The sequence below is a fragment of the Podarcis liolepis genome, assembly GCF_965112155.1.
Source record: "Podarcis liolepis genome assembly, chromosome: 9".
Taxonomy (NCBI): Eukaryota; Metazoa; Chordata; class Lepidosauria; order Squamata; family Lacertidae; genus Podarcis; species Podarcis liolepis.
In genome coordinates, this window is record NC_139564.1 from 77,562,961 (window position 1) to 77,580,651 (window position 17,691).

The 17,691-nt window shown below is 48.4% G+C and overlaps 2 protein-coding genes across 8 annotated transcripts in view; one reads left to right on the top strand and one right to left on the bottom strand.

Moving 5' to 3' along the window:
* Window positions 1-17,691, top strand: part of HMG20A (high mobility group 20A) — a 725,026-nt gene that overhangs the window by 335,201 nt on the left and 372,134 nt on the right. The window lies entirely within an intron of this gene.
* Window positions 15,411-17,691, bottom strand: part of LINGO1 (leucine rich repeat and Ig domain containing 1) — a 659,586-nt gene continuing 657,305 nt past the window's right edge. For all 6 annotated transcript variants that reach the window (XM_083460729.1, XM_083460728.1, XM_083460731.1 and 3 more), the window contains one exon: window positions 15,411-17,690. In XM_083460729.1, coding sequence (XP_083316855.1) covers window positions 15,834-17,678 — 1,845 coding nt within the window. In that variant the 5' untranslated portion in view covers window positions 17,679-17,690 and the 3' untranslated portion in view covers window positions 15,411-15,833. The remainder of the gene's footprint in view (window position 17,691) is intronic.

Sequence of the window (17,691 nt, forward strand, 5' to 3'; positions counted from 1 at the left end):
ATGTGTTGATTGCTGGGCCCACGCCAGAGGAGTTTGTGGACCGCCTCTGCACCGTTCTGTACCGTTTCCAGACGGCGGGTCTCAAGGTGAAGCGGGAAAAATGTCTACTAGGTGGACTTTCTGGGATTTATGGTGGGCGCAGAAGGGGTCCACCCGACTGGGGACAAGGTACGGGCCATTTGTGATGCCGCAGCGCCCAAGAGTAAGACTGAACTTCAGGCCTTCTTGGGACTATTGAACTTTTACCATTCCTTCTTTCCCCACAAGGCGGAGCCCCTACACAGACTCCTGGACAAGCGGGCCCCTTGGGTGTGGGGCCAGCGCCAGGAGGCCGCATTCCAGGCAGTCAAGGACTTGCTTGTCTCAAACTCGGTCTTGGCACACTTCGACGAGAGGCTGCCGGTGGTGCTAGCATGCGACGCCTCACCCTATGGCATCGGCGCTGTTCTGGGACACCAACTCCCGGATGGAAGAGAGGTACCGGTAGCATACTTTTCCCAGACACTGAACGCAACCGAGCGGAACTACCCGTAAATCGACAAGGAGGGTCTGGCAATCGTGAAGGGAGTAAAAAAATTCCATGATTTCTTGTACGGGCGGCCCTTTACCGTGGTGACTGACCACAAGCCGTTGCTTGGCTTGTTTGCCCCCCAAAAGGAGACCCCCCTGTAGCCTTTCTAGGCCCTTTTAAACCATGGATAGGAAAATGTTGCACCCGAGCAGGGACGAAAGGAGCCAAACGACACCAAGGGGTTAAATCCAGAGAAAGAGCTTTTTATTCTGCCATCCTGGGGGGGGGGGCAGAGGAGCAAGTGTGATAACTCACAAAAACAAGCACGAGTTCACATGCATTTGCACAGAGTATATATTCCCCTTCCAGTTCCCTCCCCTTTTCTCCTCCTTCTTCAAGAGTCCTGCCCATGAGTTTCCATGAGCATGAACAGAAAGTTCCTGTCTTGGGACCATTTTTGGACTCTTCCCAGAAAGGGGGTGAGAGGGTTCCTGGGCAGAAAGCAAATTGCAATCTGGTTTTTAGCAAGACCAAAAGCCTGAGAAAGGCCTGAGAAACAATGGACTGTGTTCCCTACCTTTGTTGCAATCTTTTAGTTACAGCAAGCGGAATATGCTTAGCTAATGCTTTTTTGCCTTAGAGGAAATGCAGTTTTAAAATGCTTGAGGCGAGGCTTTTAGGCCTGGCCGGGGGGGGGGGGGGTAATTCACAAACAGTTTTAGGGTTTTGGGGGTGATCCTAACTGTTCCCCTTCAGGAGGACTGGTGCCAAGGGGCAGCATTTTTGGGCACCTGTCCAGGTCCACAGCCCTGCAGAGCCCCCACTGCTGAGCCCCCAAATCTCCAGGCCCCTTCCCTCTCTTGGATCCTTCGTGTTCACCTCTCACTTTCCAAACTGGCACTGGTCTCTGGAAACCAGCACCCTCCTACTGGGAGCTCGATTGACTTGTGTGCCCAGAAGAAGAGACAAGCAAATCTGTAGTGGCATAGAGGAAAATGGCCCTGCTATAGAAAGAAGGGCTCATTGAGAGCATCTTGACCGAGATGGAAGGAAGAGGCAGCCCGCACCAGAGAAGAAGGGCAAACCAAGATGGTGGACTATGCGCAAATGGCAAAATTAACTGGGAAGCTCAGGAATCAAGAAGACAAGAAATTAAAAAAGGGAAATTTTTATAATGTATATACAAAATCATTGCAAACAGGTCAAAACATTAGTAGTATTTTAAGTACATTTGTATTATAGAAGAATGTATAGATAACTTAGGAAAATGAAAAACTGGAGAAGTGTTGATATGCAGTTGAAAATAGAATTAAAAGGACCCATGGAAGGGATGGGGGGAAGTCAAAAGATTCAAAGCAATCTTGATATTTGGATTGTGTACTGTTTTTTGATGTATGTTTATTTTCTTTATTTCCTTTTTCTTTCTCCCTTTTTGAAAATCAAATATCTTGAAAATCAAATACAAAAGAGAGAGCGAGAGCATCTTGGCCCTCCAAAAACCTCGTGCTGGCGGGGAGGGATTTCTGTCTCTTCTCTTCTCTTGTGCCTCTATTAGACGGCAATAAAAATAAATTGCAGATTTAAGCAGAATGGGAGACTCTCCTCTCTTTGTGGAGCAGAAATTGCTCTCTGCAAGTTCTAGTGACTCTCTCTTCTGTTCTGTCCCTCTGCTTTAATCCTGCCATGGCCGAAGGAAGGTGGGCTGGGAAAGCGTTGCAGATAAAAGACCACCAGGGCTATTTCTGACAGATAGAGAGATATAGACCAGGCTCTGCCTCTGCCGTCACCACTTACTCCGCAGCCAGAAACTCCATGGATGAAGGTTTTGACGCGCAGCGTAAATTAATAATGCAGAGTTTTTAAGTGAAAGAATAAAAGCTTTACTGAATTAAAATAAACTTCTTCATGAACAACTTGGTTCCAAACAGTTTGACTGAGATTCCATACTGACTCTGCTCACAACTGAGGCAGACGGACTCTGACTGAAATCTTGCAGAGAACACAGAGAGAAACTGGCTGTCGCGTCCCCGGCCAGAGGGACTCCCCAGTTAGCAGTCCGGCCTGGAGAACTGACTAGGCCCAAATGATTGTGCAGTCCCAGCACTGCCCAGCCTGCTCGGCTGCTTCTGCTCTCATGTGTCTTTGTCACATGACAGGTTTCTCCACATGAGACACATTGTGAAGGGGAAGCTGCATTTGTTTTATGACTGCCTGGTTCACAGCCCTTTTTGTCTTTAAAAAAGGCATTTTTGGAACAAAAGAGGTGCAAATTGCAAACCCATTGTAAATAAAGGGGTACATGTTTGTGCATCCCCACCTGAGATTAGATGAGGAGTTCTAAAGGTTAGACTCTCCACAGAGTCTACACTGTGGAATACCACCCCCTCCTAAAAAGACAGGTTAAAAGTCATCCCACTGAGCACTTTTGGGTGGAGGTAGCTTTTCACTGTAATTTTGCAATTTGTGAATTTTACAGTACTTTTAAATACAGATAGATAGATGATAGATAGATAGACATAGATGAAATAGATACCATATTTTTTGTCCCATAGGACGCTCCGTCCCGTAGGACGCACCTAGGTTTTTGGGGGGAAAATAAAGGAATTTTTCCCCCTTTATCCCCCCCCCAAAGCAGGTCGGGGAAACCAAACCAGGTCGAGGAACAGCGGGATGGCGGTGCTGCGCCTCCCTGCTGTCCCCCGAGCTTGTGGGGCTAGCCGATGTCTGCCCGGCGCGAGTGGCGCTCTGCTTCAGGGTGCCCCGCCCGCCGGGTGCCAGGCTGCTATCCGCAGCGTGGGGAGCCCTGCGGGGAACTCCTGCAAGGCTCCCCACGCTGCGGATGTCTGTCCGGCGCGCACGGTGCTCTGCTTCAGGGTGCCCCGCCCGCCGGGCAGCAGGCTGCTATTTGCAGTCTAGACATCCCTGGGGGACCTCCCACACGGCTGCCTAGGCTGCGGATGTCTTCCTGAAGCCTGGAGAGCGAGAGGGGTTGGTGCGCACCGACCCCTCTTGCTCTCCAAGCTTCAGCGAAAGCCTGCATTCGCCCCATAGGACGCACCCAGATTTCCCCTTCATTTTTGGAGGGGGAAAAGTGCGTCCTATAGGGCGAAAAATACGGTAGGTAGATAGATAGATAGATAGATGATAGATAGATAGATAGATAGATAGATAGATAGATAGATAGATATAATAGATATAATAGATAGATGATAGATAGATGATTGATTGATTGATTGATTGATAGATAGATAGATTCCTGGGGCAATTCCATGAAACACTGGGATATAAATGAATCAAAAAAATCAGTAAAATGTAAACTGGGGTGGGGGTGATGCTCTTGCTTCAATAGGGGGCAATTGCCATGTTGGAGGGAGGCTGGTCATTGGGGCAAATCGGGCATGGAGGCAGCAGCACCAGGCAGTCCTCAGCCAGCTCCCAGTTGCCCGCCTTCTTGCTTACAGCTGCTCTTTAGTCTCACTGCTACCTGCAGGGACTGTAGCTCAGTAGAAGAGCATCTTCTTTGTATGCTGAAGGTCCCAGGATCAGTCCCCAGAACATGCAGGTAGGGTTTATTTATTTATTAAAATACCTGTATGTCACTTTATCATAAAGAATATTGCAATGATTTGCAGTAATAGAAACACAATTGGGTTGTTTTTGTTTTTGATTATGTATTTTGTGTTTTTATATTGTGATTTTATCTTGTGAACCACCCTGAGATCTTTGGGTATAGGGTGGTATACAAAAATAAAAAATAAAAAATAGAAAGCCATATTATAAAACTTCAAATCAGTTTACAACAGACATCAACCAACCATTGTGGAAGGATGTATTGTTAATTTCCTGCGTAGACCTTGTGGAATAGAAACGATTTCAGCAGGCATTTGATAGTTGGCCTGGAAGATGCCCACAGAATCTCTCCTGGGCTGTTCCACAGGACTGGTTTGATGGTGCTAAGGCTTGTCATAAGATGAGCCTCACCAGCTTGGGGAATGACTAGCGATGCTCCTGGAAATGATCTCCATGATCAAGGTGAGGTACAAAGGTTCAGCTGATCCCTGAGGTACCTGCAATTAATGCAAGACATGATCCCATGTCTGAAGCCCCAGAGAGCTGCTTCTGGCCATTGCAGGCAGCACGGAGCGAAATGGGGCAGTGGTCTGACTCAGGAGTTCCCTGGTAAGACTCTGCAGGGTGGAGGAAGAAGGGGCCAAACTCTGCCTGCCGTTGGCTCTGGCTTCCCCACCCAGCCATCGGCCTCCCTTCCAGTCCCACTGAGCATCAGCCACCATTAGCCCAGTTGGTTGGGAAGTTCTCCTGCCTGTGCAAGCAGCCAGTGATGGCTGCTAGATGGTCGTGATTAAAACATTTCTGAGAGACTTTGCTGATCCGAGGAAGGGAGCCAGCTTTCTCCTGGGAGCCATGACTCCTCTTCTCCAGGGGCCGCATGACAGAATTGCATCTTGACCCTTTCTCCCCCTTTACAAAACAGCAGGAAGCTCTTCTGGCAGCCAATAATTTGTTTACAAGATCTTAATAAAATCTATGGTATATTTCATCAGGCTCTGATTTATAGCCCCGATGGGAGATAAGGAAGTGTGGTTTGGAAGCCGGGGAAGATAATTTTCTCCTTGCTTTGTGAAGGAGGAGAGACTTTAAAAGAATCTTGGTCTCCGCCAGCCAAAACAGCCAAGGGAAACATGCAGGCAAGTCCTGCAAAAGAGGGTCTGGGACTCAGAAGGTATAACAGAATCATAGAGTTGGAAGGAAAACCCAAGCGGTCATGCAATCCAACCCTCTGCAATGCAGGAATCATGACTAAAGAATCCCTGACAGATGGCCACCCAGTCTCTGTTTAAAAACCTCCAAGGAAGGAGAGTCCACCACCTTCCGATATAGCCAATTCCACAGTCGATCGGCTCTTGCCCTCAGAAAGTTGTTCTTAATAGTTAGACTCTCCTTTCTTGTCATTGAATCTGTTGGTTTGTGTTCTGTCCTTTGACGCAGCAGAAAACTAGCTTGCTCCATCTTCCAAGCCCTCCAAGTATCTGAAGATGGCTATCATATCTTCTCTCAATCTCCTCTTCCACAGGCTAAACAGACCCAACCTCCTCAACTGTTCCTCATAAGGCCTGGTTTTCCAAGGGGGTGGGATGTTCAAGCCAGGCATGGCTCGATCAGGTTCAGCCAGGACCCCAGGGACACATTCTTGAAGGAAGAGGCTTGGAGTCCCACAGGATATCTTTCATAACTGGGCCCCAGGGAGAACCAGGAAAGGCAGCATGAAGTACTGTACATGCTGAACACCTTATGAACACCTTACCTGCGACCCTGACAAGCACCTCTGATCGCATCCTGAATTTTGCCTTGATGTCCCCCCTTTGCCTCCCAAGTCTCAAGAGTAAAGGTGCCAGTGGATAGAGTTAGCATAGGAACACTCTTTTGGTTTACCAGGAGAGGAGAGGGAGGAGGGAGGAAGAGGGAGAAGTCAGAAAAGAATCAGCTGTGAACAGTGACCCAGCAAGTGATCAGGGGAGGGTCTGGAGCACCAGGAACAGGGCAGACTCTTCAGAGTATATGGACCATGCATGGATGGAGGAGCTAGCTCTGATGTCTGAGTGCTATAGGGCCTGTTTCACTGGGATTGGTCCTTGTGGAGGGGAGGGCAGGGGTGGGTACCTGAGCAGTATTGCAGCAGCCCAAAGCCCAGTCTAGCAGGCTTACAGTCAGCACTGAGCCCTGCTGGTCTATAGGGATGAAGTACTGGAACTCAACAACTGAGAGGAACATAGGAGGCTGCCTTTTGCTGAGGGCTCATCCACACTTCCCTGGGTCCCATGATATCTTCTCTTTGTCCCATGATGTCTAGTCACGAGTCTCAGAATCCTAGAATTGCAGTTGGAAAGGACCCCAGGGGTCATCTAGTCCAACCCCTTCCAATGCAGGAATCTCAGCTAAAGCATCCATGACTGATGGCCACCCTACCTCTGTTAAAAAAACCTCCAAGAAAGGAGAGTCCATAATCTCCCAAAGGAATCTGTCCCACTGTCAAACAGCTCTTACTGTCAGAAAGGTCTTCCTGATGTATAGTTAGAATCTCCTTTCTTGTAACTTGAAGACATTGGTGCAGGTCCTGCCCTCCAAAGCAGGAAAAAACAAGCTTGCTCCATCCATGTGACAGCCCTTCATATATTTGAAGATGGCCATGATATCTCCTCTCAGTCTCCTATTTTCCAGGCTGAACATACCCAGCTCCCTCCAATGTTCATCACAAGGCTTGTTTTCCAGACCCTTGATCATCTTGGTTGCCCTCCTTTGCACACTTTCCAGCTTCTCACATCCTTCTTAAATTGTGGTTACCAGAATTGGACACAGAATTCCAGGTGTGTTCTGACCAAGGTAGAAGAGAGTGGGACTATTAGTTACCTTGATCTGGACACTAGACTTCTGTGGATAGAATAGCAAGAGCTTTTTTTTTTTTTTTTGCTGCTGCATCACACGGTTGACTCGTGTTAAGCTTGTGGTCCACCAGGACCCCAAGATCCTTTCCACAAGTAGTGCTAGTAGGCCAGGTGTCCCTCATCTTATATTTGTGAATTTGGTTCTTCCTGCCTACCGGTAAGTCAGAACCTGACATTTGTCCCTATTTGTCCCTATTGAAATTCATTTTGTTGGTTTGTGCCCAGTTTGCCAATCTGTTAAGGTCATTTTGAATCCCGATTCTGCCTTCTGTGGCATTATCTAGCCCTCCCAGCTTGGTGTCATCTGCACATTAGATGAGCATCCCCTCAATTCCTTCTTCCAAGTCATTTATGAAGACTTTGAAACTTTTCTGCAGATTGACATTCAGCAGCAAACAGTGGGGTTTTCTGGGTAAAGGGGTAGGACAAAAAAGAAGCAACCTCTTGGACCTATAACTAGAAACCATGGGGAAACGTCCCGTGTGGAGGAGCCCAGCTTCAGACCACTGTGTCCTCCCAGCTCAGCATTTGTCTGCCCTATCTTTCAGCAGCTCTCTAGGATTTCAGGCTGCGCTTTCCCCCATCCCTGCCAGGAGATGCCGGGGTTGAGCCTTCTACATGCAAAGCAGGTGCTCTGCCACAGAACTATGGCCTTCCCAAAGGCTTGAGGTCTTCCCTGCATCACAGTGAACCTCTTATGAAAACCAGCAGGGCTTATTTTCTAGAAAAAAGTGCCGGTACTAACCATTGTATTCCTCTTGCTTTTCTCAGCACTAATTTAAATGCCAATATTTCTTCTTCTTCCTCCTCCTCTTCGCCTACCTTTCCCCTCTGTTGGCTTAAAAAGCAAACTCCCTCTTTCTCCCTCCCAGTGGGGAACCCTCCTTCTGGTTCCCCAGCCCCAGCACTTCCTTTCTCCTTTCCCTCCAGCCCTTTCTCTCCTCAAGTGTTCCTAAACACTGCCCCCTCACCATCCCTTGGGGCTTGATCCCTCTGTGCCTCTCACTCTCTTTTTAATTCACACACCCTAATTGGCTCTCCTTCCCCTTCACAGTCACCCTTCAGAGCGGGGTCACTGAAAAGAAAAAGGTGCTGGTACTATGTACTACTGTATATCGCCAGAAAAAAGCACTGAAAACCGGCATCTAATACTTCCTCTGTATATTGTGGTCTGAGTCATTTCCCCATGGCATGGAGACCTTGTCCTTCAACCTGCTGCTTCCTGACACCCAAAGGCAGCTTGTGCTGTGCCCTTCCATCTCTGAGAGATGAGGTTTGGACCCGTTCAAGGGCTCTTTTGCACCTGGAAGCCTGGCGCATCGGACTCTGCCTGGGGGTGCTGCCCCCTCCCGAGTCCTCATGTGGTACAATCTGCATTCCTCTACTACCTCATATTCATCCCAGCTGCCTTAGTCACCTGAAGAGCTTTTGGGGGTAACACTTGACTAACAAGTAACAATAATACTGGTAATAATAATAGTAATATAATTATTATTATTTAATTAAATACAACTGGAGGGTATTCTTGGAGCAACTGTCATCCCTTCTTGCACTCCCAAACCATATTTGGATTCAAATGCATTTAATTTCCTTTGTAAGAGCAGCAAATGTTTCCTGATCCTATCCTTTGATAGCTGGGACACTCTGGCATGTGGCAGATGCTTCTTGGGGCTTCATTTCCCCCCCTATTCCATGCACAACTGAATTAGGCTCTTTAATTGCAGTATTAAAAAAGGATAACTGGAAGTCAATTATGAGAGCCCTTGCAAATTGTTAGTGTTAATAGGCATCCAGGAAAAACATGGATCTTTTAGCACCTGCCCACCAGTCAGTGGCTGTTTCCAAGACTCTCTGAGTTTGACTCTTTAACTGCCAGGAAGGAAGAGAAAATCTGCAACAGGGCTGCTCAGAACCCCCTGGGCTTTAAATTGAAATGGGATGCTTGAAATAGAAAGAAACGGAATGAAAACCAGAGTTTGCTTCATCCTAGGGTTCAGACACATCCGGTGAAACCAAATGCTGGAAGATTCAGCACAGAGAAAGTCCTTCTTCACACAGCTCAGAGTTAAACTGGAGTCCATTCCTGAAGAGGCAGCAGTGGCCACCAGCTTGGATGGTTTTAAAAGAGGATGAGATAAATTTCACATAGGGAAGGCTGTCAGTTCCCAGCAACTGGTAATCAGAGGCTTCCAAGAGTGGAGGCAGAACAGACCGGGCCCCACTGCATTAGAGGAATATTATTGGCACATTCTTTATTTGAAGCAAAAGGTTGGGGAATTTTTTTATTTTGAAAGTAACATATATGTATCAGCACTACAAACCTATGTGGTTTTATACCAGTTAGGGCCTAGCTACACTTTGTTTGCCCTGTGTTTTCTTCCGTCTGTTGTGCTTGCAGATTAATACCACCCCAAGTTTTGTCCGGAATTCTGGGTCCTCATGCCATACCTGTTCGGCACTTCTTCAAGAAGGCAGCCCCGAAAACATGTGACATCCCACCCACCGCTGCTCCATTTTTCTTCCTTCTTACCCACCCCTTTCTCAGCCCCTGGTGCCACAGGGTTGCTGCACATGCCCTTCTTTTCAGTTGCTCGGGTTCTTGGTCCATTGTGTTCCTGCGCACAAGAACACAATATCAGGTTGTTGCTTCTCTAGAACACCAAAGGAGGTGTCCAACAAGCACAAGTTGAAAATAAACATATATGTAATTGATCACAATGACTGTAGGCAGTGCTTTTTTTCTAAAAAAAATGTTTAGGAGTACTCTCATTTTCCTACTCATATTGAAATACTGCCCCTCAGTGAGGCCAAACTTAGATTCATAAAATGTTTAGGGGCATGCATCCCCCCAGAAAAAAGGCACTGCCTGTAGGATTGCAAAAGGGAGACACATTTGGGGCAGGGAATCAGAAGGGCACAGCAACAGGCTCTGGAGACACAAGGGGCTGGGTCACAGAGGACACCCACACAATGTGCCACAAGGGAAAGGGAGCCATGCAAAAGGATTGAATTGGAAGGGAACAAATTTCTATTTGGGTTTTTCAATACAGTGGTAAAATGTGTTGCTTCGCGTTTCCGAGTTGTGATATACATGAACAGCTTTTGGACCATTGCTGTTGATCCAAAACAAATTCTAAGAAAGCTTGAGACAAACGGACACGTGGACAGGCCCTTAGTGTTTGCACATTTCCCCAAAGATTTCTGAGTATAAGTAGTTTGTGGGTGCTTGGCTTTCCGTGAGAGAGACTCCTGGCTCCTCCACACATAACTACACTTCCCCTGTGGGGAAGAGGAAGTAGCTCTTGAAGGCATTTACACCTGCGCTGCCTAAGGGCTGCATCCTAGCCAAGCTCCTATGCTTGACTGCCCTCCGGCCCCCGCAAACCCCCCCCCCATTTTTGCACTTGGCAAAATCCCTTGTGGGCTGATATGCATGGCTAGCTGGTTACAGCGGTACCTCGGGTTAAGAACTTAATTCTTTCCAGAGGTCCGTTCTTAACCTGAAACTGTTCTTAACCTGAAGCACCACTTTAGCTAATGGGGCCTCCTGTTGCCGCCACACCGCCGGAGCACGATTTCTGTTCTCATCCTGAAGCAAAGTTCTTAACCTGAAATACCATTTCTGGGTTAGCAGAGTCTGTAACCTGAAGCGTCTGTAACCCGAGGTTCCACTGTATTTGGGGCATCTAGCACTTTCTGACTGCTTCAGTGCCACTTCCTCTAACTTCTCTGGGCGATAATTTTACATTGGTGGAAGGGCACCTGTGTCATGGCACGAAGCAGAAGTTGGATTGTGCACACAAATCTCTTTCTCGGGGGTGGGGGGGTGGAGTTAAACTGTGAGATCACCAGACTCTCTAGCTCACTATTGATCTCTATGTAGATCAGGGATGAGGAACATTTGGCCCACCAGATGTCGCTTGATTGACAACATTTGGAGGGTTTACAGTCACAACCTGCAATATGGAACCTGATTGGGTTGAGCACCTATGGGCCTGCATTTCAGACAAAGGATGCACTCATTCAGGGACTGTGTGACTACAAGCTGAGTGGAGTAGAGCTTTCCTAGTAAATTCTTCTAGAAAACAATGGTGCTCACATGATCAAAAGGGTGGAGCACCTGCTTTGCAGGCAAAGGCAATCAGATTCCTCTCTGAGTCCTTAGAGAGCCTCTGGCAGTCAGAGTAGGCTACAATGTGCAAGTCGCACCAATGGGCTGACATGTGTACGGATGCGCATATAAAAGACATCTCCTTAGCACCAAAACCTCAACTTTGAGGGTAGGTGGACTATGCAGACTAAAGCTGGAGTGAGTGAGGAACCTGTGGCTCTCTGGAGGTTGCTCCCTCCTTTGGCCCTGCTGGCTGATGGGAGTTGGAGTCCAACAACATCTCAAGGGCCACAGGTTTAAAGCAAATGCAGGAAACTAAACAGTAAAAAAAGGAGGCGCTGCACAGCTGGGAGTCAAGAACATCAAATGCCATTTTATACGTATATATCATTTGATGGCTGGAACTGAGGGATGTTGCGTTCCAACACCGGAGGGCTACAAGCCCCTGCTCTAAATGGTCAATGGTTCCCAAAGCGGGTGTGGTTGCCCTCTGGAGGGCAGGAGGTGGGATTAATTAGGGGGAACACCAAGAGGTAAAGAGGCAGCAGGGTGTGGGTCTATTATAGAATTTGTGCAACATTTCCACAGATGGTGGCACCAACCCTGTTAACATAGGTGAGATGCACCTTGGTCTCTAGACCTGCTGCCCTTGGGACTCTGGTTACTGCAGAGTTCAGCAGATGGTGAACACCTTGCCCCTTCTGCACCCAAGTGAGCCTCTTTCTTTTCTTACAAGCCTGCTCTGCTGTCACCAGATTTCTAGCCCTCCCACGGCATTGACAGCTGAAGTCCCGAGGAAAGGCCTGCGGGGGGCTAGCGGAGTCTAGCTCTCAGCTGCCAAGGATGATGCAAGCCGGTGGGAGTTATTATGAGACAGTTGAAGGGGAACCAGAGGAAGGTTTTGCCAGGAAGGAACTCCCTGTGGAAGGTGTAGGCGGATGGCCATGGCAAATGAATCCCTGCCGGAGGCCAAGACAGACAAAAGGCAGAGGTCTATTTTGGGAGCAACCAGACTCTGAGGGCAGGCAGTAGCAAGCGGATGCCACTCAGCTGCCCCCTCAGAGAACTGCAGCCACTCTGGACACCTGTTGCTTCTATAAGGTCAACACAGGCATAATTCCTCCCCACACGGCCCTGACTTTTTCCAGCTCCAAACCCAGAAATGGGCCTGAAATGAAGCTGGGTTTGCAGGTGGCACCTGTTGGAATTGATCATTTGGAATGCTAGGGCTGGCTTAGATAGTCACCCCCATCACTTGACCCCCTGCCATTTGATTTACCCCTGTGTTGCAGCCAGATACATGAACTATATTGTAATAAGAGCCTGCTGGATCAGGCCAAGGGCCCATCTCGTCCAGCCTCCTGTTCTCACCATGGCCAACACATGCCTGTGTGAAACCAGCAAGCAGAATGTGAGCCCAAGAGCTCTCTCTCCTCCTGTGGTCTTCAGGAAAGCATTGCTGGGGAGGCAGAGCAGAGCCACCATGACTAGAAGGCACCCAGAGCCCTCTGCTCCGCCATGAATCTGTCTAATCCTCTTTTGAAGCCATCCAAGTTGGTGGCCATCCCTGCCTCCTGTGGGAGGGAGTTCCGCAGTTTAACTTCATGCTGCCTGAAGGATTGTATTTTTTCCTTGTGTTCTGTAACATATAAACCAACAATGAATAACAAAAGAGAAAGTTATCCCAACAGACAGACCTTGGAGGTGGCTCTGAATCTGGAACTGCAAAGCTCCATGCTGACTTCTGTTGCAAGATGGGAACGTGCTCAGGAGAATGGACTGGCATAGGATGTTTGAGGCCACATGTGGGGAATATTAGTTTCAGCCTGAAGTCTGCATTTGCTCATGGACAACTTTCCAGGTCCACATGCAGCCATTGCGTAGGGGCCAAGGCAACGGTGGGCAGAGCCACTTTGCACACGCTATAATCCAGAGGCTGCGGTTTCTACACCTGACAAGTGAGAGCCATTGTCGCAGTTCAAGGACACATTCCCGCCAGGGAAGAAGCTTGGGGAGAGCCTGGAGGGCCACACTCCCTTCATGTACCTCAGCGCACTTCCTGATGCATGGGTATCTTCAGCTTCTGCTATTTAATACTAACTAATAGCCCAGGGAATAGGAGTATAAAGCCATCACTGGGCTTCCTGCAAAAATATATAAATCCTGCCTTCTCCACCAGTGCAAAGACAAGATAGATCTCAGCCATGAGATTTGTTTCACTTGATGCCAAGGACATCCTTGACAGAGGTCTCTGTGAATTCTCTAGGTTTCTTTTGCTTCTCTCTCTCTCTCTCTCTCTCTCTCTCTCTCTCTCTCTCTCTCTAAAACAAACAAAAAAACAACAACATGAGCTAATGTTTCACTTCCAACTCTGCTGCTGCTTTTATCAATGGGGACAGAGCAAGAGTAACAGCCTGGTATCCCTTAGCATCCTCTTGGAGCTGGCTTAGTCATTCATAGCTAGCAGGGTGCTCACTGGCATCCAGATACTGCAGATCTGAAATGTAAATAGATGCCAAGCAGGCAATGCTCTAATGGAGGAGAATGGACAGAAAGGCCCTTGGTGTTTTTATTTTCTTGAAAAAGAATTCTGCTCTCCATAGGAAAAGGGCACCTGGTTCAATTAACTCAGTGAACAGGCCTACCTGGCATTGACAAACAGAGACGAGCTGATAAAGAGAGGCGGCTGGATGTGCAGCTGAGAATGCAGGAGTTCCATTTATCACAAGCCGCAGCAGCTTCAGATTCAACGTTAAGGATGACCTGTGTGTGAGAGAGACTTTTGCCCCTGCAGCAGCAGAGTGGCATTGCTCTCTTTCTTGAGCATCCGAGATGCAATGTAATGATACTGTAATCCTGTACTCACTTACATGGAAGTAAGTCCACTGAAATCCATAGTGGCTTGCATTTGAGTAGACATATATAGCAGGGATAGGGAAACTTTTTTCTGACCAAAGGCCACATTCCTTTTGGCCAGCTTTGGGATTGGGGCTGTCACATGCCAGCAGAGGAAGGGGGGGGGAGCAATGCACACGTGAGAAGGACCATCTATGCACTCACATCCATGCACATGCCCCCCCGCTCATATTCACCCACACAATTGTTCCTCCATATGAACACACATATTCAAAAGGCTTCATCTGTAAAGCTGCAGTCTTAAGCACGCTTAGCTGTATGTCCATTTAACTTGGTAAGGCTGACTTCTGAACAGCCATACCCAGGATTGCAAGGTAACCTACAGCAGCCTTAGCTCACTGGCTGAGCATCTGCTTTACTGCTACCTGATCTTACCTGAGACCTGCGGGTACAGGGCAGTATGCAAATGTAATTAATTAATTACCGGTAATTTATAATATTAACAACCAGAAATGCTGGAGGACTGAACCTGGGAACTTCTGCATGCCAGGGGTGCCAACTTGAATAAATATGGGGGGGGTAGGTAAGCCCCACCCCACATAATTGATCACAGGACATGAGACACACACACCATTTGAATGGCAATGTACATCAATTTTGGGGGAGCCCAGCCACCTCAAATATTTTATGGGGGGGGGGGCGGGACAAACGGACCTTGTTCCCCAGGCCTTGGCTAAGCCAAAGAGTTTATTCTGAGCCACTGGCTTCTGGGAAGACTTATGAGCAATTCCATTCTGGGAGGGTTTCTTCAAGAATGGAGAAGGAACTATTCTGCACAAGATGCAGAGTAAAGCAGCAGAGCTCTAGGCAAGCTGCCAATGGGGTGTGTCATAGATCTGAATGCTCTCAACACCTCAGAGAAAGCTTCCTGTATACAAGAGACAAGCATACCAGGGACTAATGCTCAATGGGTCTCTTTTCCTAGTGTGCTCATCTAGCATGGGGAGAGGAATCTGTGACCCTCCATGTGTTCTTGAACTCAGACTCCCATCATCCCTCACCATTGGACATGCTGACTGGGACTGATGGCAGCTAGACTCCAAGAATAGCTGGAGGGCCACAGATTCTCAAACCGTGAGCAGGGATTAAAAAACAACAACCCAACAAACTTGGGCGAGCATTTAAAAATGGGATGTCCCCACTGCAGTCAGAGGTAGCACTGCCTGAAATGTTATCACTTCGATTGACCACCTCACCTTGCATAGGGCATAGACAGAAAGGCATAAGAGCAGCACCGGAAGCGATGCCCTTTGCTATTCAAGGTGCAGGAGCAGTGTCACCTTTTTGCATCTGCTTGCAACCCAAGGTCAATCAGAGCCAATCCTAGAGAAGCATTAAAAATAAAAACAAAGCAAGCAAGAGCCAGAAACGAAAGTGGACAGATCAAGAAGTCAAGATTTTGCATTCCAACTATCTATAGGAAATAGTTTTTTTATTATTATTTCAAGTTTTCATAAAAATCCATAATTATTGAAATCAAAGTTACAGAGGAAGTTCGTAACTTTCTTTTTTAAATCAATTGTTGTTTTGAATTCTTGTTGAATTTCCTGTCATTGTTAGGATCGACACTGGAGTCTGTCAGAATAGGTCCTACAAACATGGGAAGTTCTGGAGACGTCAGCAGAACACCCCCCCCCCCCACAAGAGGTCAAGGGGGAAGTGATGCAGGATTGTGGGCCACAGAAGGAGGGTGGGGAGCTGGGTGGAGAGATGAGAGGTTTGCATGTTTCTTGAACTGGATCTCTTTATTATTAAATCTTTTTTATTAAAAAACCCCCCACACACGCCTCTCATTACTGAGTTCCAGCCATTGCTCTCTCTCCCTCTCCCTTCCTCAGATCATTTTCATGTTGAACTTGCGTGGCGCATCCGCGGCAGAGCTGATGCCGGCATCGGATTTGCGCGGGACATACTCTATTTCGATGTTGTGCTTGGTGTTGCCTTTGCCCCGGCTCCAAAGGAAGAGGAGCACCAGGCAGAAGAGGACGACCCCCAGGAAGGAGATGAAGCCCATCGTGGTGGCAATGATGAGGGTCTTGATGTCAAAGGGGAAAGGCACCGTGGCTCGCGTGCTGTTGGCATCGCTCTCGTTGGGCTGGTTGGAGATGAAAGCAAAGGTCTTGTTGGGCTGGTGGGGCCAGTCGGGAGAGTAGCTGCGGACGTGCAGGTGGGCCAGCATGGTGTCGTTGCCGCCAGCATTGCTGGCGATGCATAGGTAGGTGCCGTTGTCTTGGATCTGGGCATAGCGCACCTCAAGAGTGCCATCAGGGAAGACGGTGAGCCGCCCATTGGTTTTGGTAGAGATGAGGTGCTTCCTTGGCGAGAGCCACATGATGGTCGGAGGTGGGTCTCCATCCGCACGGCAGATGAACTGGACTGTGTGGCCCTCATCCACAAAGATCTGCTGGGGCTTGCGGTCCCTTATCCGGGACCGGCGGCAGATGAAGTAGTTGGGCAGGAGTGCCTCAGAGAAGTCCTTGAACTCTTTGCCTTGGACAAATTCAGGGGTTGCGCAGGTGGGTTGACGCTTGTTGAAATTGAGCCTCCAACGGCGGCGGAAAATCCAGAGAAGCCGGCAGTCACAAGCCAGAGGGTTGTTGTCTATGATGAGAGTCTCCAGATTCCCCACAGAGTGGAAGGCTGACTCTTCCAAGGTACTCAGGAGGTTCCCTGAAACATTCAAAATGCGCAAGTAGTTCAGGCCCCGGAAAGCGTACGGTTCCACCATGGTGAGCTGGCCACCAACCAGCTGTATCTCCTGAAGCCTGAGTAGATCGTGAAGCATGGAGCCTTCGATGGTGATGATGGGGTTGTAGGACAGGTTCAGGAACCTGAGATAAACCAAGTGCCTCAAGGAGACGTAAGGGATGGAAGTCAGGTTGCAGTGGGTGATGGACAAGGATGTCAAGTTAAGCCCGTAGAGGCAGTTGGATGTCATGGTATCTAAGTAGGGCCAGTGTGAAATCTCCAGAACCTTGAGTCTGTAGAGCCTCTTAAATGAGTAATCCCTGATGGCGTTGATGTTCAGGTGGCGCAACCGCAGCACAATCAAACCGTGCAAGTGAGAGAGAGCTTCTGTGGGGATGGACGTCAGGTTGCATTTTTCCAAAGTCAGCTGCTCTAAGCTGTTGAGGCCGCTGAAGGCCCGATGGGAGATGTAGACCAGGTCATTGTCCCCAACCTCCAAAGACTTCAGATTGTACAAGTCCTGGAACATATAATCCAGGAGGATCACAATTTTGTTCTCGCTAATGTCCAACTTGGTGAGATTGCTGAGTCCAGTGAACACCCCGAGTGGGATGAGTTTGAGCCTGTTGCTCCTGAGACCCAGAGTCCTGAGGTTGAAAAGGTTATTGAAAGCCCCCGGCTCAATGGCACTGATAATGTTCTCGTTTAACTCCAGCTCCTCCAAGTGAGGAAAATTGGCAAATTCATCCTGGTTGAGAGTCTTGATGCGGTTCTTTCCCAGGTCCAAGAGCTTTGTCTCCGTGGGGATGCCCTCAGGGACAGCCAGGAACCGCTTCCGGTGGCACAGCACCGAGCGCTCCTGGGCAGAACAGTCACAGCGGGGTGGGCAACCTGTGGCAGAGCCTGAGAGGATGGATCCCAACATCAAGATGAGAATGGGCTGCCAGCAGGCCAGGATTGGGCTATACATGCTCAACTTGCCCACCACCATCCTATCTTTCACC